General features: G+C 40.3%; 2 protein-coding genes across 7 annotated transcripts in view; one reads left to right on the top strand and one right to left on the bottom strand.

Moving 5' to 3' along the window:
- PDE4C (phosphodiesterase 4C) overlaps positions 1–18684 on the bottom strand; it is a 1152428-nt gene that overhangs the window by 2828 nt on the left and 1130916 nt on the right. For all 6 annotated transcript variants that reach the window (XM_073636872.1, XM_073636873.1, XM_073636876.1 and 3 more), the window contains 6 exons: positions 17823–17995; positions 13222–13320; positions 5635–5799; positions 3416–3515; positions 2862–3016; positions 295–417 (listed from right to left, as the gene is read on the bottom strand). In XM_073636872.1, coding sequence (XP_073492973.1) covers positions 295–417; positions 2862–3016; positions 3416–3515; positions 5635–5799; positions 13222–13320; positions 17823–17995 — 815 coding nt within the window. The remainder of the gene's footprint in view (positions 1–294; positions 418–2861; positions 3017–3415; positions 3516–5634; positions 5800–13221; positions 13321–17822; positions 17996–18684) is intronic.
- On the top strand, positions 110–9930 carry LOC141149248 (uncharacterized). Its single transcript, XM_073636878.1, has 2 exons — positions 110–437; positions 8228–9930. The coding sequence occupies exons 1-2, from the start codon at positions 391–393 to the stop codon at positions 9063–9065; spliced, it is 885 nt and encodes a 294-aa protein (XP_073492979.1). The 5' UTR covers positions 110–390; the 3' UTR covers positions 9066–9930.

Genomic DNA, 18684 nt, shown 5'->3' with positions numbered 1-18684 from the left:
AAGCAAATATGATAGACATCATTTTTCGTGACAAATTTCTCTGATGCCAGTTTGGGACATGTGATGTGTCGGGGACATGATTTTATCAGAACACAAGCTCTACGTGATCTCGGAGAATGGCGGCTAACAAGAGCAGGCGAAAACCTGGAATTCTAGGATATTAATAAGTGCCACACAATCTTGTTCTTAACTCATCTGTTAGAACAAAGATGATGTGGCCAAGCCCTTTAAGGTTTGGATAGGAATGATTTGGCCAAAATGTACCATACATAAACAGACGTCATTTTTTTATACCTGTATCCGATCCGAATAATTATCAAGCAGCAAAACTCCCAAACTGGTCACTTTTTTTGTTTCTACCATTGTCTTCAGGTCAGCCAGAAGATTCATATGTTTGGACATATCAGTTGCCAGTACCTAAATAGAAAATTGAAAAGGTTAGTATAGAAAATGTCTATAATTCCCTGCCCTAGAATATCACAGACTATTCTGAGCTGTCATTTTTTCTGGACACTATGATCCAAATTACCAAACATATTCAGGCCAATTTTCTTCCTGGCATGTAAAAGAGTGATCTACCATGCGATTCCAGCCCATGGAGCTCCCAAAGAACTAAAAGGGACTCATTCATGTCTAGCTACTGTTTGTTCTAGAAATTTCCAATCCTCAAAATATTAAAGATCTTCTCCCATCTCCCAGGTCCTATCCCAGTATGTTGTAGGTGTAGTAATAATAATAATAATATTAGCAAATTCCTCCAGGTAGAAATGTTAGTTCTTCTGATTCACTTTGTCACTTACCCCATGTGCAGGGCATTGCAGTAGTTCAGGTATCCATGGTTATGACCACTCATATAGTGACAGTAAGGCCACGGCCCCACTATCCCGGTCAGTATTTTTTCTCAGGAGTGGGAGCCAAAACCAGGAGTGGGTGATAAATCCAGAATTGGTGACTTGTTTCTATTATACCTTTTCTCTGATTGTTCCTCACCTGGTTTTGGCTCCCACTCCTGAGAAAAAATACTGAGCGAATACTGAAAGTGGGGCCGTGACCTTAGATAGTAGCTTGTGGTTGCAACCATGGATACCTAAGCTACTGCAATGCCCTACACATGGGGTAAACGACGTAGCTAATTTGAAGAACTGTACTACATTTTTAATTGGAAGAATTTGCTAATATTATTGTAATGCTTCTGGCTTCGAACCCTTGAGCTTGTGTTTTATCGTCGGCTTCTCTGTAAGCCGAGCCACAGCAAACACACCTTTTCTGTGGGTGTTGTTATCCTGGCTGCTGTCTGTTTAGCATAACACAGGTGTTTATTTGTCTGCCCTGTCACCTTTCGAGCGCGGTTTTATATTCTTTCCACATTCTGGAATTTCCTGCTGGTAATAGTCTCATTTGAATGTTCAGCCATTCTACTGTCATTTAAAGCTAGTCAGTGAAATTCCAGCTAGGGTTTATATCTTTTCTGCTTCTTTACTCTGCACCTATTTTAAGTTTCTTTTTTGGGAAGTAGGTGTCTTATTATCTAACTGAACGTACTTTATTTTGTATTTAATGGTTTATTTTACTCACTCTGGGACCTTTACTTTTTTCAGCATACTTTCCCTTTTGTAGGTAGTTTTCACTGTGCTCTGCACTACACTACATATTGGAATATGATCTTGGAGATCGGAATACCCCTTTAAAGCAGTTGTCCACTACCTGGACAATCCCTTTTTGAGTTAAGTAGTCCCCCTCGTGAAATAAAAATAGCATATACTCACCTCTTGCACCAGTGCCGTTCCAGCGATGTCGGCACCAGGTCTGTTGGGAGTTTGTGTGAGTCCTGCAGCCCAATACTGATCACTGATTGGCGACAAGTCCAAGGCCATACGAACCCCAGTGCCGACATCAATGGAGAAGTGCTGACGCAAAATGAGAGTGTACAGGTAGTGGACAACCCCTTTAAAGGGAACCTGTCAACAGGAATGTCCATGTTAAACTAAAGGTATGGGCAGGGTGGCGCTGTCATACTGATTTAATACATACTTTTATTGTAAAAATCAGCAGTCTGGTTTCGTTAAATCATGATAAATTTCAGTTTTCTCAGTGCTTCGTGGCGGGACTTGTTGGAGGGACTGTGGGTAGGGTCTTCGGCTCAGAGGTCTCAGCCATGGCCTCTCTGCTTCCTCTGTTGTATTCATTATCTTCGTAATTTAAATTTTGGGTTGGCGCTGTCCTAGCTGTGGTCAGCACTCTCGCAGATTCACCTGGTGGCGGACTTCATGAAAACGGCACCGGCACATGCGCAAAACGACCTCCGGTGGTCTTCAGGAAAATGGTGCCGGGAGGCAACGCATGCACAGAATGAGATCTTGGCTCGGCATTGAGCCAAGAACTCATTCTGCGCATGTGCCGTCTCCTGGCAAGGAAACCAGGTTCCTGAGAAACTAAAAGCCAGGCTGATGATTTTTACACTAAAGGTATGTATTAAATCAGTATGACAGCGCCATTCTACCAATACCTTTAGTTTAACATAGTTTAACATGGACATTCCTGCTGACAGGTACTCTTTAAAGGGTATATCCAGGACTTTAGGGAAAAACAAAAAATGTCCATAGCACCTTATAGCCACCCAGTATCGATGAGCAAAAGCAACCAGAGTAAGGCCTTTCTAAGGGCCGGGGACAGCCACCACATGATCGTCCTGGCATCTAATTACATTGATTTGTTCCTTCTTCACGTGTTGCCCAATCTATTATCAGTCTGACCTGACAGTAATTGACACCAAGTAGTCCCTTACAAAAAAATAAATAAAACCATCCTCTCCACAACTCTGCAGACTTGAATCATTGCCAGCTCTCTGGTCACCCACTTACCATATCAATGACCATTTTTCTTAAAGTCTGACGCTGTTTTTTGGTCAAATTCTGAAAAATGTCACAGTTCTCTTCTTGAAGGAGCTTAAATCCAACTGCAAGATGATGGTTTTCTAAGACAGAAGCATCATTGTACATCAGCGCCAGCTCAGAGTCTAAAAAGGCAAGAAAAAAAATGATACAAAATCATGTGTATGAAATATAGATATTACATTCTACATGTAGCTTATGAGAGGCAAGATCAGCGCTCATATGTGTGACAATTCCTAGTCACTACCTGATATACTAAATACAGCCCTTATTTTGCACCATACCATTATAAAGCGTATGTCCATCTTACTAGGATGAGCGTGCATCTTACATCTGTCTTTACTTTCACTTATAGAAAATGAGAACTGTGTCCGTCCTTAGATGAGAACTGAAATAAATCATGTTTAATAAGTGACATTTCCCTGCCTATATAGTCTGCTTTTAACACCAGATCGACACATCCCTAACCTAAGCTGCATTCTCCCAATATGTGTGTGCTTAAAGGTGGAGGTTCTGCCACTTACTAGTATTTATTAGAAATTGATTTGATACGCCTGGATGATCAACATCATGAATAGCGCTAGCGAAGATGGCAGCCATGATTTCCAAGTCAGTAAACACAGCCTGTAAGTATATAAAAATATTAAACTTTAGAGTCAATATAAAAAAAAAACACCAAAAGTCTAAAACCAAAGTTCATCAAAGCAAAAAGGTGGCTGCTTTGAAGAACCTAGAATATAAGACATATTTTCAGTTGTTTCACACTTTTTTGTTAACTATATAATTCCACATGTGTTAATTCATAGTTTTGATGCCTTCAGTGTGAATGTACAATTTTCATAGTCATGAAAATACAGAAAAATCTTTAAATGAGAAGGTGTCCAAACTTTTGGTCTGTACTAATAAATATATATATATTTATTAGTACAGACCAAAAGTTTGGACACACCTTCTCATTTAAAGATTTTTCTGTATGTTCATGACTATGAAAATTGTACATTCACACTGAAGGCATCAAAACTATGAATTAACACATGTGGAATTATATACTTAACAAAAAAAGTGTGAAACAACTGAAAATATGTGTTATATTCTAGGTTCTTCAAAGCAGCCACCTTTTGCTTTGATGACTGCTTTGCACACTCTTGGCATTCTCTTGATGAGCTTCAAGAGGTAGTCACCGGAAATGGTTTTCACTTCACAGGTGTGCCCTGTCAGGTTTAATAAGTGGGATTTCTTGCCTTATAAATGGGGTTGGGACCATCAGTTGTGTTGTGCAGAAGTCAGGTGGATACACAGCTGATAGTCCTACTGAATAGACTGTTAGAATTTGTATTATGGCAAGAAAAAAGCAGCTAAGTAAAGAAAAACGAGTGGCCATCATTACTTTAAGAAATGAAGGTCAGTCAGTGCGAAAAATTGGGAAAACTTTGAAAGTGTCCCCAAGTGCAGTTGCAAAAACTATCAAGCGCTACAAAGAAACTGGCTCACATGAGGACCGCCCCAGGAAAGGAAGACCAAGAGTCACCTCTGCTTCTGAGGATGAGTTTATCCGAGTCACCAGCCTCAGAAATCACAGGTTAACAGCAGCTCAGATTAGAGACCAGGTCAATGCCACACAGAGTTCTAGCAGCAGACACATTTCTTCAACAACTGTTAAGAGGAGACTTTGTGCAGCAGGCCTTCATGGTAAAATAGCTGCTAGGAAACCACTGCTAAGGACAGGCAACAAGCAAAAGAGACTTGTTTGGGCTAAAGAACACAAGGAATGGACATTAGACCAGTGGAAATCTGTGCTTTGGTCTGATGAGTCCAAATTTGAGATATTTGGTTCCAACCACCGTGTCTTTGTGCGACGCAGAAAAGGTGAACGGATGGACTCTACATGCCTGGTTCCCACCATGAAGCATGGAGGAGGAGGTGTGACGGTGTGGGGGTGCTTTGCTGGTGACACTGTTGGGGATTTATTCAAAATTGAAGGCATACTGAACCAGCATGGCTACCACAGCATCTTGCAGCGGCATGCTATTCCATCCGGTTTGCGTTTAGTTGGACCATCATTTATTTTTCAACAGGACAATGACCCCAAACACACCTCCAGGCTGTGTAAGGGCTATTTGACCAAGAAGGAGAGTGATGGGGTGCTACGCCAGATGACCTGTCCTCCACAGTCACCAGACCTGAACCCAATCGAGATGGTTTGGGGTGAGCTGGACCGCAGAGTGAAGGCAAAAGGGCCAACAAGTGTCAAGCATCTCTGGGAACTCCTTCAAGATTGTTGGAAGACCATTTCCGGTAACTTCCTCTTGAAGCTCATCAAGAGAATGCCAAGAGTGTGCAAAGCAGTCATCAAAGCCAAAGGTGGCTACTTGAAGAACCTAGAATATAAGACATATTTTCAGTTGTTTCACACTTTTTTGTTAAGTATATAATTCCACATGTGTTAATTCATAGTTTTGATGCCTTCAGTGTGAATGTACAATTTTCAAAGTCATGAAAATACAGAAAAATCTTTAAATGAGAAGGCGAGTCAAAACTTTTGATCTGTACTGATATATATATATATATATATATATATACACATACACACACACACACACACATCGTGAGATACAGTACCTCTTTAGACTGAAAACAGTTCTGAGATCTACACTTAAAAAGAGCTTATATTTTACTATTGAGGCATTAACCAAGTAATACCCTGATAGGGAAGGCAGGCAAACACATTCAGAGAAGCAGTCACCTCTAGTGCAGGAGTGGAAAGCAGGACGTGGGTGGACTGTGCCACATCTGCAGCATGGATGTTGTTATGGTAGGCCACATCTGCGTGGTAATGATCCTCCAGTGTCATCATGTAGGTGATAAATGTGTCCATGGGAATTCGAAACGTCTTTAACAGGTCCCTTTCCTGAAAATAATAAAAAAAATTACCGTAGTGCTTCTAGGCCCCGTATGTACCTGTCCCCTTACTTCAGTAGATCATTGCATTGCACTTTTAGCCCTAAATCAAAGTGAATGTTGTCAGTATTAGGTCCCCTATGGTACTGCAGAAATTAGGAATTGCTTTATAGATTCAGTTACCTAATAGTGAGGTTCACCAAAATTAAACATTAGCTTCTAAAATAATTGCACGTGATTTTACCCAGAGCCTTCCATAGGCTACATTCAGACGATCAGGTTTTCAGTTCATGTGGGCGAGATTCGGCAATGGAAATTAATGAGTGGGTAGAAAAATAGATTCCGTACTGACACAATTCATATGACATTCATTTTTAATGGATACATTGCAAAAATCACATAGGAAACAATTAGAATGTAAAAAAATAAATAAATGGGTGGCATACAGATATAAAAAACTGACATACGGATGACATACAGTGCCTTGAAAAAAATATTCATACCTGGTGAACTTTTCCACATTTTTCACGTTACATAAAATCCCAATAAAATACATTTAAGTTTGTGCATGTGATATACCAACACAAAGTAGCAATTATTCACAAAGTGTGAAGGAAATTATGCATGGTTTTCTAATGATTTTAAAAATATAAATCTGAAAATTGTGACGTGCATTTGTATTCAGCCACGGGGAGTCTCATACCCCGAAAGAAAATCCTGAGTGATGAATTCCCTCCTGAAGTCACATAATTAGAAAATCGAGTCCACCTGTGTGTGATTTATTCTCAGTATAACTACAGCTGTTCTGTGAAGGCTTCAGAGGATTTTTTGAGAACATTAGAGATAAAACTGCATCATGAAAACCAAGGAACACACCAGACAGGTCAGGGATAAAGTTGTAGAGAAGAGTAAAGCAGGGTTAGGTTATAAAAAAATAGCCTGATCTCTGAACATTTCACGGAGCACTGTTTAATCCATCATCCAAAAAATACTATGTTTGGCAGAAAACTAACACTGCACATCACCCTGAAAATACCATCCCCACTGTCAAACATGGTGGTGGCAGCATCATGCTGTGAAGATGCATTTCTTCAGCAGGGACAGGAAGCTGGTCAGAGTTGATGGGAAGATGTGTGGAGATAAATACAGGACAATCGTGGAGGAAAACCAGTTAAAGGCTGCAAAAGGTTTGAGACTGGTGTGTAGGTTCACCTTCCAGTCGAACAATTACCATAAACATACTCCCAAATCTATAATTAAATAGGTTAGATCAAAGCATATTTATGAGTGTGAATGGCCCAGTCACAGGTCAGACCTAAATCCCATTGAGAATCTGTGGAAAGACTTGAAAATTGCTGTTCACGGACAGTCTCCATCCAATCTCACTGAGCTAGAGCTATTGTGCAAAGAAGAATGGACAAAAATGTCAGCCTCTAGATGTGCAAAGATAGTTACATAGTTTATAAGGCCGAAAAAAGACAAGCGTCCATCCAGTTCAGCCTATTTCTTGTGCACTGCAGCTATTCCGCAGCGTTGATCCAGGGGAAGGCAACAAAAAACCATGCGGTATAGGCCAATTTACATCATTGAGGAAAAATTCACTTCCCAATGGGAGACAGATACCCCAAAAGACCTGCAGCAGTAATTGCAGCGAAAGGTGGTCCTACAAAGTATTGACTGGGGGGGTGGGGGCTTAATACAAATGCACGTCACAAGTTTCAGATTTATGTTTTTAAAATATTTAGAAAATCATGTATCACTTGTGGATGTAACGTGAAAAAAAATGTGGCAAAGTTCACAGGGTATGAATACTTTTTCAACAAAAAAATGGACATACAGATGTAAAAAACTTACAGAACAGACTTAAGCATGACATACAGACAGAAAATTAGGGCACATGATGTTACAAAATTGGCCATTTTATTTTTTGAATGAAATACTGACGATTTTACATATGATTGTCTGATCGCAGCTTTAGTACGGGGAAAATGAAGAGATACACACTATGTAGCATTCTTGTTATCCACCGTAAACTGCCTCTCATTTAACCCTCCGTCACATACAATAGGCCTGACAGGCACATCTCTTTTACTTTCATTGCTCCTTCCTCACCAGATTGTGAGGAAATCCCCTCCCTCCAGGTAGTCTCCTGTCTCTAGCAGCTCTGTGAAACCTCATACCACAGTTGGATTGCAGAGCTTCAGGAGGACAGATATAACTGCGCTAATCTCTCAGGCTCATTGTATGTGAACACGTCACACTCAATAAGGTTGGTATTTTATGTTTTTATTCATCACAATTGTTTATTTAGCTTGTTTTGTGAATGTATAGCACAAAGTCTGAGGATATTTCATAGAAATAAGGCAGATTAAAAAAGAAAGTGTGCTGCTCAGGCATATACAGTAGTTCCCTAACACATATTCCTTCTCTTGCTTCAGATTATCTGCTGAAATGGAGAGGAAAATGTACAATTTATCAAAAAACCTTGATGTTGAGGAAGTAACAAACATGCTGTTAGATGATGCAGACCCCACACTGAATGAGGATTTAGGAGAGGAAAGTGAGATTGATTCTCATGATGAGGTGGAAGTATGTGAAGTGGATTCTGAAACAGAGCAAGATGGTGACAGTGATGAGGATGAAGATGTAGAATCTTATTATATGGGAAAAGATAAAAAAAAACAATGGAACAAGAAGCCACTCCAGAAAAAACGTATGGAACCTCAAAACAATATTACTCACCTTCCTGCAGTTATAGGAACTGCAAGTAATGCAAAAACTGCAGTTGAATGCTGGAATAGTTTATTCACAGATGACATTCTGGACTCTATTGTCACATATACCAACCAATATATAGACATTATAAAGGACAAGTTCATCTGCAACAGAACCATCAAGGCCACAGATGAAATAGAACTGCGTGCTTTTTTTGGATTATTATACCTTGCAGGAGCTTATAGGGCAAATAGACAAAGTTTGGAGGAACTTTGGAGTAAAGATGGGGATGGAGTTGAAAAATTTGGCCTTGTTATGTCCATAAACAGATTCAAGCTTCTAATTCGTTGCCTTCGGTTTGACGACAGAACTACCCGAACCGAACGTAAAACACATGACCGACTTGCTCCAATTCGTGATATATTCCAAAAATTTGTTGAAAACTGTAAAAAAGCTATTGCCCTGGGGAGAATCTCACTATTGACGAAATGCTCCCTGGTTTTCGTGGTAAATGTGCCTTTCGTCAATATATTCCATCAAAGCCTAACAAATATGGAATAAAAATGTATGCCCTTGTTGATGCCAGTAAGACCTACACTTACAACCTGGAAGTTTACGCAGGAAAACAACCAGAAGGTCCTTACTGTGTCAGCAACAAACCCAGTGATGTTGTAAAAAGACTGGCTGAGCCCTTATTTGTATCGGGTCGCAATATAACAGCTGACAATTGGTTTTCAAATTGTGATCTGATTGATTATCTGAAAATGCAGAAGCTTTCATATGTCGGAACTGTAAGAAAAATTAAAAAAGAATTGCCTACATAGTTTGTAAGTGTGAAAGGGAGACAACAGTACAGCAGTATGTTTGCATTCCATAATGGAAAGGTTTTGGTTTCCTATGTACCACAAGCAAAAAAAATTGTACTTCTTCTATCAACACTTCATGATGATGATGCCATCGATCCTGGGACTGAGGCACAAAAAAACCCGGAGATAATTACATTTTATAATGCAACCAAAGGGGGTGTTGATGCAGCTGATCAGATGTGCTCAACTTTCAACGTCAGCAGAAACACCAAACGCTGGCCAATGGTCATATTGTTTGCTATGTTGAATTTGGGTGGTATAAATTCACAAGTCATTTACCTTGAAAACAAGCTTGAACCACTCCATAGACGATTCTATCTGAAAAAATTGGCCCATGAACTAGTGCTTGGAGAGCTACGCAGGAGAAGTATGAAAACAATCGGTATCCCCTCTCGCCTTCAAGTTCAGCTCAAAAGATTCCGCCCAGAAGATGATAGTGAAAATTCACCACCTGCACCACCTCGCAAAAGAAGGAGATGCACCACCTGCACCACGGAAAGCGGAATCAGAAGGCTTTCTAATTATGAATGTCACAAATGTCATAATGCAATCTGCCTGACACATGCAAAAATGATGTGTAATTCTTGCTCTTTGCTCTGCAAGTGTAATTTTTCTGGGGAAACTTCAGGATCTAATTCTGATTGAATATGTGTTCAATAGTACTTAAGGTACCTTAAAATTAAGTTTGTTTCCATAAATTTTCTTTGTAGAGTTTTTTGACAGAGTCGAACTGGGGACTATTTGGCGGGAGTTTTGAAATGTTTGTATTTCAGAGTTATTAGTTTTATGTTAAGTAAATGGGGTTTTTTTGCACCTGATTATGTGTAGTCTCTTTTATTACATCCCTATGAAGGTCACTGGTCACTTTTCTTTGTAGAGTTTTTTGACAGAGTCGAACTGGGGACTATTTGGCGGGAGTTTTGAAATGTTTGTATTTCAGCGTTATTAGTTTTATGTTAAGTAAATGGGGTTTTTTTGCACCTGATTATGTGTAGTCTCTTTTATTACATCCCTATGAAGGTCACTGGTCACTTTTAGAGCACTGAAATTGCAAACATTAGATATTATAGGTATTTTTCTAGCCAGCGCCTGACAGTCACATTGTATGTGAACTCGTTAGAACCGATATTGTATGTGACGGAGGGTTAATAAAGATGCAGAAAATTAGCCAGCAAGTCTAGAAAGAAAGAGACAGAAACTAATGACCGACAGTGGCATTAAAGGGCATGTGCACATGTCGACTGATTTGTTATTCAAGAGGAAGATGCTTCAGGAAATGCCAATAGCCTCTTCAGAAGGAAGAGGACTTGATCTCTGGCGCCACCTATTAAATGTAATAATCCTAAAAGTCAATATCGAACCTTTCAGGGAGTCATGTGGCAAGTCCTTTTCCTTCTGAAGAGGTAATTTGTATATTTAAATTCTCAGAGGATCATTGCATGGCCTATAAGTCTCTTTACCGCAGCTTGGCACTCTCTGCAAGGAGAAATGTTCCCCTTTAGACCACCAGTCAGAGGCCTTTCATACAGCCAAATCATCCCAAGGCTTGTTAAAGAGTTGATATTGACTTTTAAGATCCCTACATCCAGTAGATGGCACCAGAGATAAAGTCCACTTCCTTTTGAAGAGGCTATTTGCATATTAAGTTCTTAGAAAAGCATTGCATGGTCTAGAAGTCTCCTTACACCAGCTTGGCACTCTCTACAGGGAGAATTTCTCCCCAAACAAATGGCAGCATTTTTTTTCCTGAAGCATCTTTTGTATAGTTATTTTGATTGTTTCCTGGGTGTTTTTTTTTTTTTTTTTATTTTAAGCCGCCAGCGTCTTTTTGAGCTTTTTCGCAATGTAAAAAAAAACAAAAACATCCGTTTTACTGGTGTTTTCTGGACAATTTTTATTTTATTTTTTAACTCCATTGAATATTGAAGAAATGTTTTTTTTTAAGCAAATACACTGTAAGAAACGCTCCAAAAGATGTCCAGACAACTTTTAGGCCTTCCCATTGACCTGTATTGCAAAATATAGAGCATCTTCAAGCAGAAAATGCCAGAAGAATGGTCATGTCACTTCTATTAACCTCTTGGTGTCCTTGGAATCCTGAAGTGGTTAAAAGATGCTCAATACTCTGAACAGATGAACATTTTATTTTTACATAGTATGCATGTGTTCACTCTTTTGAGCGTTTTCTCCGTGTAATGTACCTGAAAACCACGTCATGTGTACATACCCTACAGAGCAGTGACCAGAGCTGAACTCCGGTTGCTACTGTTTAACCATTTAGATGCCACTGTCAATTTCTGACAGCTGCATTTAAGTGGTTGCAATCGACCTGAATGCCCACTGCTCCCCTTGCAACAACATTATGGGATTCTGATGAGTTAATATGGCAGCCTGGCGCCCCTCAAATGCACCTGTAGTTGCCACCTTTCCACTATCTTGAAGACCTATGGCATTCATGTTCAAGTCCCACCAGCTACTTTGACATGACTGTATTTTCGGTCTGAGTCAGTATAAAAAAAAAATCTTACTTCACTCGGACCAAAATGAGCTGTTGAGAGGACCTTTTTTTTTCTAATTAAATTTATTTTTTTTTATTTTTATTTTTTTTTTTTTTTACACACAGAATGTGAGTAGTGATGAGCGAGTATGTTTCATTAACCCTTTCAGCGAGCAGACTCGGGTGCTCGCAGAGTATTTTGGCGTGCTCAGCATTTCTTTTACCGTCGCCGTGGCTGCAAGTGTCATGGCTGTTAGACAGGTGTGACACATGCAGATTGCCTGTTGAACAGGCAATTATACAATTTCACAGCACCTGAAGTTATTTTTCCCCCTATTTTCCAATACATTGTATGGTAAAATGAATGCTGTCATTCAAAACTACAATTTAAAAAAGACTCATTTGGCTATGTTGACAGAGAAATCAAAAAGTCACTGCTCAAGGAAGAAGTGGAAGGAAAACAGAAATCACAAAATCGAAAATTTGGTCACTTTGGGAAGGGGTTAAAAAAAAAAAAAATAAGTAAGCAATTTTTCTGAACAGCATGGTCCTAAAAATCATCTCCCAGAGACTATTGTTCTTGCTGAAGGTGATGTATGCGTGTGAAGAGATCTAGTAGTCATCGTATAGTGTCACAAGCGTTGGTCAGCTGTCGGCATTTTGTAGAGGCTTACCGTATTTTGTGGATTATAAGACGCACCGGTTTATAAGACACACCCCAAATTTTGGGGAGGAGAATAGGAAAAAAAATTTTTTTTTTTTTTTATAAACCTGTGCGTGTTATAATAAGCTTACCTTGGGGGGCCGAGGCATTGGTGGAGCGGAGTCCCAGGTGGCAGGGTCGAGGCGGGACAGGGTGTTCTGAGGCAGGAGATCGCTGCTGGGAGTTCGCTGCTGCCGGAAGCTTCTGCCTTCCAGCAGAGGCAGGAGTCGGGAAACGGCTGCGGGCCCCACGCTTCTGCTAGGTGTTCGGGGGTGCTGAGGCTCCGCCGACATTTTGTAAAAGCTGGAGCCCCGCACCTTCCATACTTTCCTTTGCGGCGGTCTCTGGGAAAATGGCTGCCAGAGGCAACGCATGTGCAATTGATCAGGCGGCCATTTTCTTGCTACTACAAGCATGGGGCCCGCAGCCATTGCCCGACTCCTGCCTCTGCTGGAAGGCAGAGAGGCTTCAGGCAGCAGCGACCCTGGGATCCCGCTCCATAAACGCCGGTAAGCGCGTTCGGATTATACAGTTTGCATTATAAGACGTACCCCCATTTTCCCCCCAAATATGGGGGGGGGGGGGGGGGGGGGGGAGTACGTCTTATAATCCGAAAAATATGGTATATCATGGACATGTTTTCTCCCTTACCTGAAAGATGGAGTACATGATGACAGTCAAAGGTCGGTTTCCAGAAAACTCTGATACCTTAAAGATATCAAGCCCCCACTTATTTGCCTCTTCTATTTCCTGTAATACAATGCAGAACATACATCTGAGCAGGTGGGGCGTACTCAGGCAATGGTAAACCTATAGTAATACCCATCATGCTAAACCCAACAGGGGATCCATTACACAGGGATACTGTCTACAGTAAGTAGTTTATTGTAACAAGGTAGACCACATCAGAGAAAATTTTAGTGTGCAACTCCACAACTCCTCTACATACAGTTGAAACCAGAAGTTTACATACACTGTATAAAAAGACACATATACGTGTTTTTCTCAATATCTGACATGAAATCAGAATAAACCTTTCCCGTTTTAAGTCAATTAGGATTACCATAATTTTTTATATTTGTCAAATGGCAGAATAATGAGAATGTTTTAAGGCATTTTTATTACTGCAAAGTCAAAAGTTTACTTACACTAAGATTACTATGCCTTTAAACAATTCTGGACTGCCCATATGATGATGTCATGTTTTTGGAAGCTTCTGAGTTAGAGACACACCTGTGGATGTATTTTAATGCACACCTGAAACACACTGCTTCTTTGTGTAGTATCATGGCAAAGTCTAAAGAAATAAGCCAAGATATCAGGAAGAGAATTGTGGACTTGCCCAAGTCTGGCTCATCCTTGAGTACAATTTCAAGATACAAGACTCACTCAGATATACAATGAACAACCACACAATTATTTTAAAATTATTCATTTAATAAATTTATATAAAAAATATACATACATATATAAATCAAAAAACATAATTTTTTGATTTGTGATCATTTACTCCTTGAGAAAGCCATCCGGCGAAACGGCGTTGGAGGTGGTGGGGCCTAGCTATATGTTATTTATATGGAATTTATTCCTTCCTATGTGTTTACTTGGTCACCTTTAATGCATTTATTTTAGCACTCTAATTTATATACATCCACTGTGATTTAATTTATTTATACTTTTGGGCTGCTACTATATGTATCTATTTGCATTATGCACTTCAACACAGTCTGGATTTGCCATTTGTATTCTTCCTTTCATTGATCTATGCCCCACAGCAAATGCATTATTGGGTATTTATTATACTATATATCCCTGAGTCTGTTTTTCTGTAATTATGTTTTGTGATTTATATATGTATGTATGTTTTTTTATATAAATTTATTAAATGAATAAATTTTAAAATGATTGTGTGGTTGTTCATTGTATATCTGAGTGAGTCTTGTATTTAAGATTAATGAATAACCTAGTATAATAGACTATACCATTTCTAGATAGTTGTGTTACAATTTCAAGATACCTGAAGGTGCCTCGTTCATCTGTACAAACAATTATACGCAAGTACAAACAAGATGGGAATGTCCAGCCATCATACCGCTCAGGAAGGAGACGGGTTCTGTGTCCCAGAGATGAACGTGCTTTGGTCCGACATGTGCATATCAACCCAAAGACAAAAGCAAAAGACCTTGTGAAGATGATGGCAGAAACTGGTAAGATTGGGTCAATAACCACAGTGAAACAAGTATTGTATCAACATGGGCTGAAAGGCCACTCTGCCAGGAAGAAGCCATTATCCAAAAGAAACATAAAAAAGACAGATTAATGTTTCAAATGTACACAGGAACAAAGACCTTAATTTTTGGAGACATGTCCTGTGGTCTGATGAAACTAAAATTGAACTTTTTGGGCATAATGACAATCATTACGATTGGAGGAAAGAGGGAGAAGCTTGGAAGCCTAAAAACACCATCCCAACTGTGAAACATGGGGGTGGCAGCATCATGTTGTGGGGTTGTTTTGCTGCAGGAGGGACTGGTGAATTTCACAAAATAGTTGGCATCATGAGAAAAGAAGATTATGTGGCAATACTGAAGCAACATCTCAAGACATCAGCCAGGAAGTTAAAGCTTGGGCGGAAATGGGTCTTCCAAATGGACAATGACCCGAAGCATACTGCCAAAATGGTAGCAAAGTGGCTTAAGGATAACACAGTCAATGTTTTGGAGTGGCCATCACAAAGCCCTGATCTCAATCCTATTGAAAATTTATGGGTAGAGCTGAAAAGGCAGGTGCGAGCAAGGCGACCTACAAACCTGGATCAGTTACACCAGTTTTGTCAGGAGGAATGGGTGCAAATTCCGACCAACTATTGTGAGAAACTTGTGGAAGGATATCCCAAACGTTTGACCCAAGTCATTCAGTTTAAGGGCAATGGTACCAAATACTAATGAAATATATGTAAACTTTTGACTTTGCAGTAATAAAAATGCCTTAAAACATTCTCTCTCTCATTATTCTGGCATTTGGCAAATATTAAAAATTATAGTAATCCTAATTGACCTAAAAAAGGGAAAGGTTTATTCTAATTTCATGTCAGATATTGAGAAAAACATGCATATGTGTCTTTTTATATAGTGTATGTAAACTTCTGGTTTCAACTGTATCAGACCAATGCCCTTCCCTCATAACCTTCTTTCCCATCATCACTGAAGAAAAGTTTGCTCATTCTCTCTTCAAGTCACACCTCACCACTTGTGCGCTTGGCCCTACTTCTTCCCACATCCTCCCCAATCTTACTTCATACCTAACCCATCTCTTCAACTTATTAACCTCTGATGTCTTCCTTTCTGCTTTCAAAAAACAACAATCACGCCTATCGTGAAAAAGGTATCCTTTTACCCAACCTCTACATCCAGCTATCCCCTCATATCACTACTCCCCTTCGTCTCAAAACTCCTTGAACAGCACGTCCGCATTGAAGTTTCCTCCTACCTCTCATCCAACTCGCTCTTCGACAACCTACAATCCAGCTTCCATCCACACCACTTCATTGAATTGGTTCTAACCAAAATTACAAATGACTTCTTAACCACAAGACAATAATCTACTACTCCTACTTCTGAACTGTCACCTGCATTCAACAAAGATGACCACTGCCTTCTACTATAGATCCTCTCTTCCCATGGCATCAAAGACCTTGCCCTCTCCTGGATTTCCTCATACCTACTGACCGCACATTTAATGTCTCTTATTACCTTAGTATCTCCTGCCCTCTATCTGTTAGTGCCCCTTAAAGCTCTGTCCTGGGAACTCTTCTCTTCCCAATCTATACCTTTGTCCTGGTATAACTCAAAGTCTCACAGCTTCCAGTATTACCTACACGCTGATGATACTCAGATCTACCTCTCTATCTCAGATGTCACCTCTCAGCTGTCCAGAATTCCACAGGGTCTATCCGCTATATCCTCCTATTCTCATCACGCTTCCTAAATCAATCTCATCATCTTTCATCCATCTCACTCAATCCCTCTACTACACCAGTCTATCACAGTAAATGACATCACACTTCCCCCTTTATCACAAGTCCACTGCCTCGATGTAACTCTTGATTCTGTTTTATCCTTCAAGCCTCACATCCAAGCCCCTATAACCTCTTGCTGCCTCCAACTAAAAATATTTCCAGAATCCATCCTTTCTTCAACCCTGATTCTACAAAAATGTTAGTGCATGCCCTCATCATGCTGGCAAAAGAGAAGACTGAGAGGAGACTTAATAGCTGTCTACAAATGTCTCAAGGGCTGTCATACTGTAGAGGGATCAGCTTTATTCTCATTTGCACACGGAAACACAGAGAAGCAATAGAATGAAACTGAAAGGGAGAAGATACAGATTAGATATTAGAAAAACTTTTTGACAGTTCGGGTGATCAATGAGTAAAAAACTGCCAACGGGAGGCAATGAAAGTCTTCAAACAGAGGCTGGACAGACATTTGTCTGAAATGATTCAGTGAATCCTGCATTGATCAGGGGGTTGGACACGATGACCCTGGAGGTCCCTTCCAACTTTAACTTTCTATGATTTTATGATCATCTACCACCTTGACTACTGAAATATCCTCCTCTGTGCCCCCCCAACTAACACGCTCGCACATCTCCAGTCTGTCCTTAACTCTGCTACCTGACTAATCCACCTCTCTCCTTACTACTCCTCCAACTCTCCCCTCTACCAATCCCTTGACTGGCTTCCAATTACCCAGTGAATCCAGTTTAAATGACTCATTGATTTATGAAGCTGTCCATAATCTGTCTCCTCCATACATCTCTGAACTAATCTCCCAATTCCTTCCCACATGTAATCTTTAGTCCTCACAAGACCTCGGTTTCTCCTCTGATGTTGTATGTTCCTTGTCTTTTCCCAAACATCCCTTATCCTCTGGAATGCAGCGCCTCAATATGTCCGATTGTCTCCCCCAATTGAATATTTCAGGCACAACCTGAAAACCCATCTCTTTCAAAGAGCCTACAGCCTGCAATAACCCCACCCCAACAACAAAGCTGTACTAACTCGCCAACCTACTGTCTCCTTCCCCAAAACCCTGTAGACTGTAAGCCTGTGAGGCCAGCGTCCTCTCCCCCTCTGTACCAGTCTGTCACCGTTAGTTAATTTACTGTACTTATATTTTATATGTAAGCCCTCTTCACATGTACAGCACCATGGAATCAATGGTGCTGTAAAAATCGATATTAATAATAACCTTTGCCAGAAGTGCTTCCTGATCGGTCTTCACCCCAAAACGTGGAATACTGCAGGTAGTGAAGCTTGAGCTGTGTGTCAGTTTCTTTACACCGCTAATTTGGGACATAGGTCTCTTCTTCTTTTCCTTCTCCTTGGTAGTTGGAGAGGGGATTTCAACTTCATGCTGTTTGTCTGAAAACACATTTTTTTCTTTTTAGAATCGCTCATCATTACATTGCAGTTGGGTTACAAGTTCTTAGTTGTTCTGCTATATATCATGTTCTACAATTTCATTATTTACATGTAAAAATCTTCCTAATTCTCCTTGCACACCAAGTTAAAGAGGGTGAGCTGTCAACCACTTAGCGAGGACGAGACACTGGGGCATGGTCGGGATAACATGGGACTCTTGGGCTTTCTCTATGAATCCTGGCAGCATATAAACAGCATTGAAGATACTGAATTATATGGCCGAAAACGGTATCTCTGATCATCTAAAAGCCAAACTGAAGAGGTATTCCAGTCATTAGAACCATTCCTTATCCACTGAAGCATTACATCAGAGGGATCCAATTCCTGAGAGCCTGACCCTGGCCCCCTATTCGCCCAATCATGAAAAGGGGTTCTTGTATGGAGTCACAATCCAGCAGGCAGGCTGTCGATCCCAACAAAACCCAAACTGGTTTTTCGTCACACTGAGTATGCCCCATGGGGCAGCAGTCTCATGCCGTTTACCACTGAGGTTAGCAGTTGTATGCAATGGTCACATGGGAATGTGGGCTGTGATGTCAGCAGTCAATGTGAAAAGAAGACCAGCGGGGAGGATCAGAGAGGTAAGTGGGCAAATGTGTGTGTTATACTTATTTCAGCAATACTGCACT

The sequence above is a fragment of the Phyllobates terribilis genome, unplaced genomic scaffold (assembly GCF_046119375.1).
Source record: "Phyllobates terribilis strain yellow unplaced genomic scaffold, ASM4611937v1 Scaffold_1__5_contigs__length_1240528914, whole genome shotgun sequence".
NCBI lineage: Eukaryota > Metazoa > Chordata > Amphibia > Anura > Dendrobatidae > Phyllobates > Phyllobates terribilis.
Note: the sequence above shows the minus strand (reverse complement) of the source record. Positions and strands in the feature narration are given on the sequence as shown.

What these genes read in the sequence shown, in the direction of transcription:
- LOC141149248 (XM_073636878.1), top strand. Translation starts at nt 391, where the DNA reads ATGTTTGGACATATCAGTTGCCAGTACCTAAATAGAAAATTGAAAAG. An exon ending in CTAAATAGAAAATTGAAAAG is followed by an intron (nt 438 to 8,227) that starts GTTAGTATAGAA and finishes CTCTTGCTTCAG; the next exon opens with ATTATCTGCTGAAATGGAGA.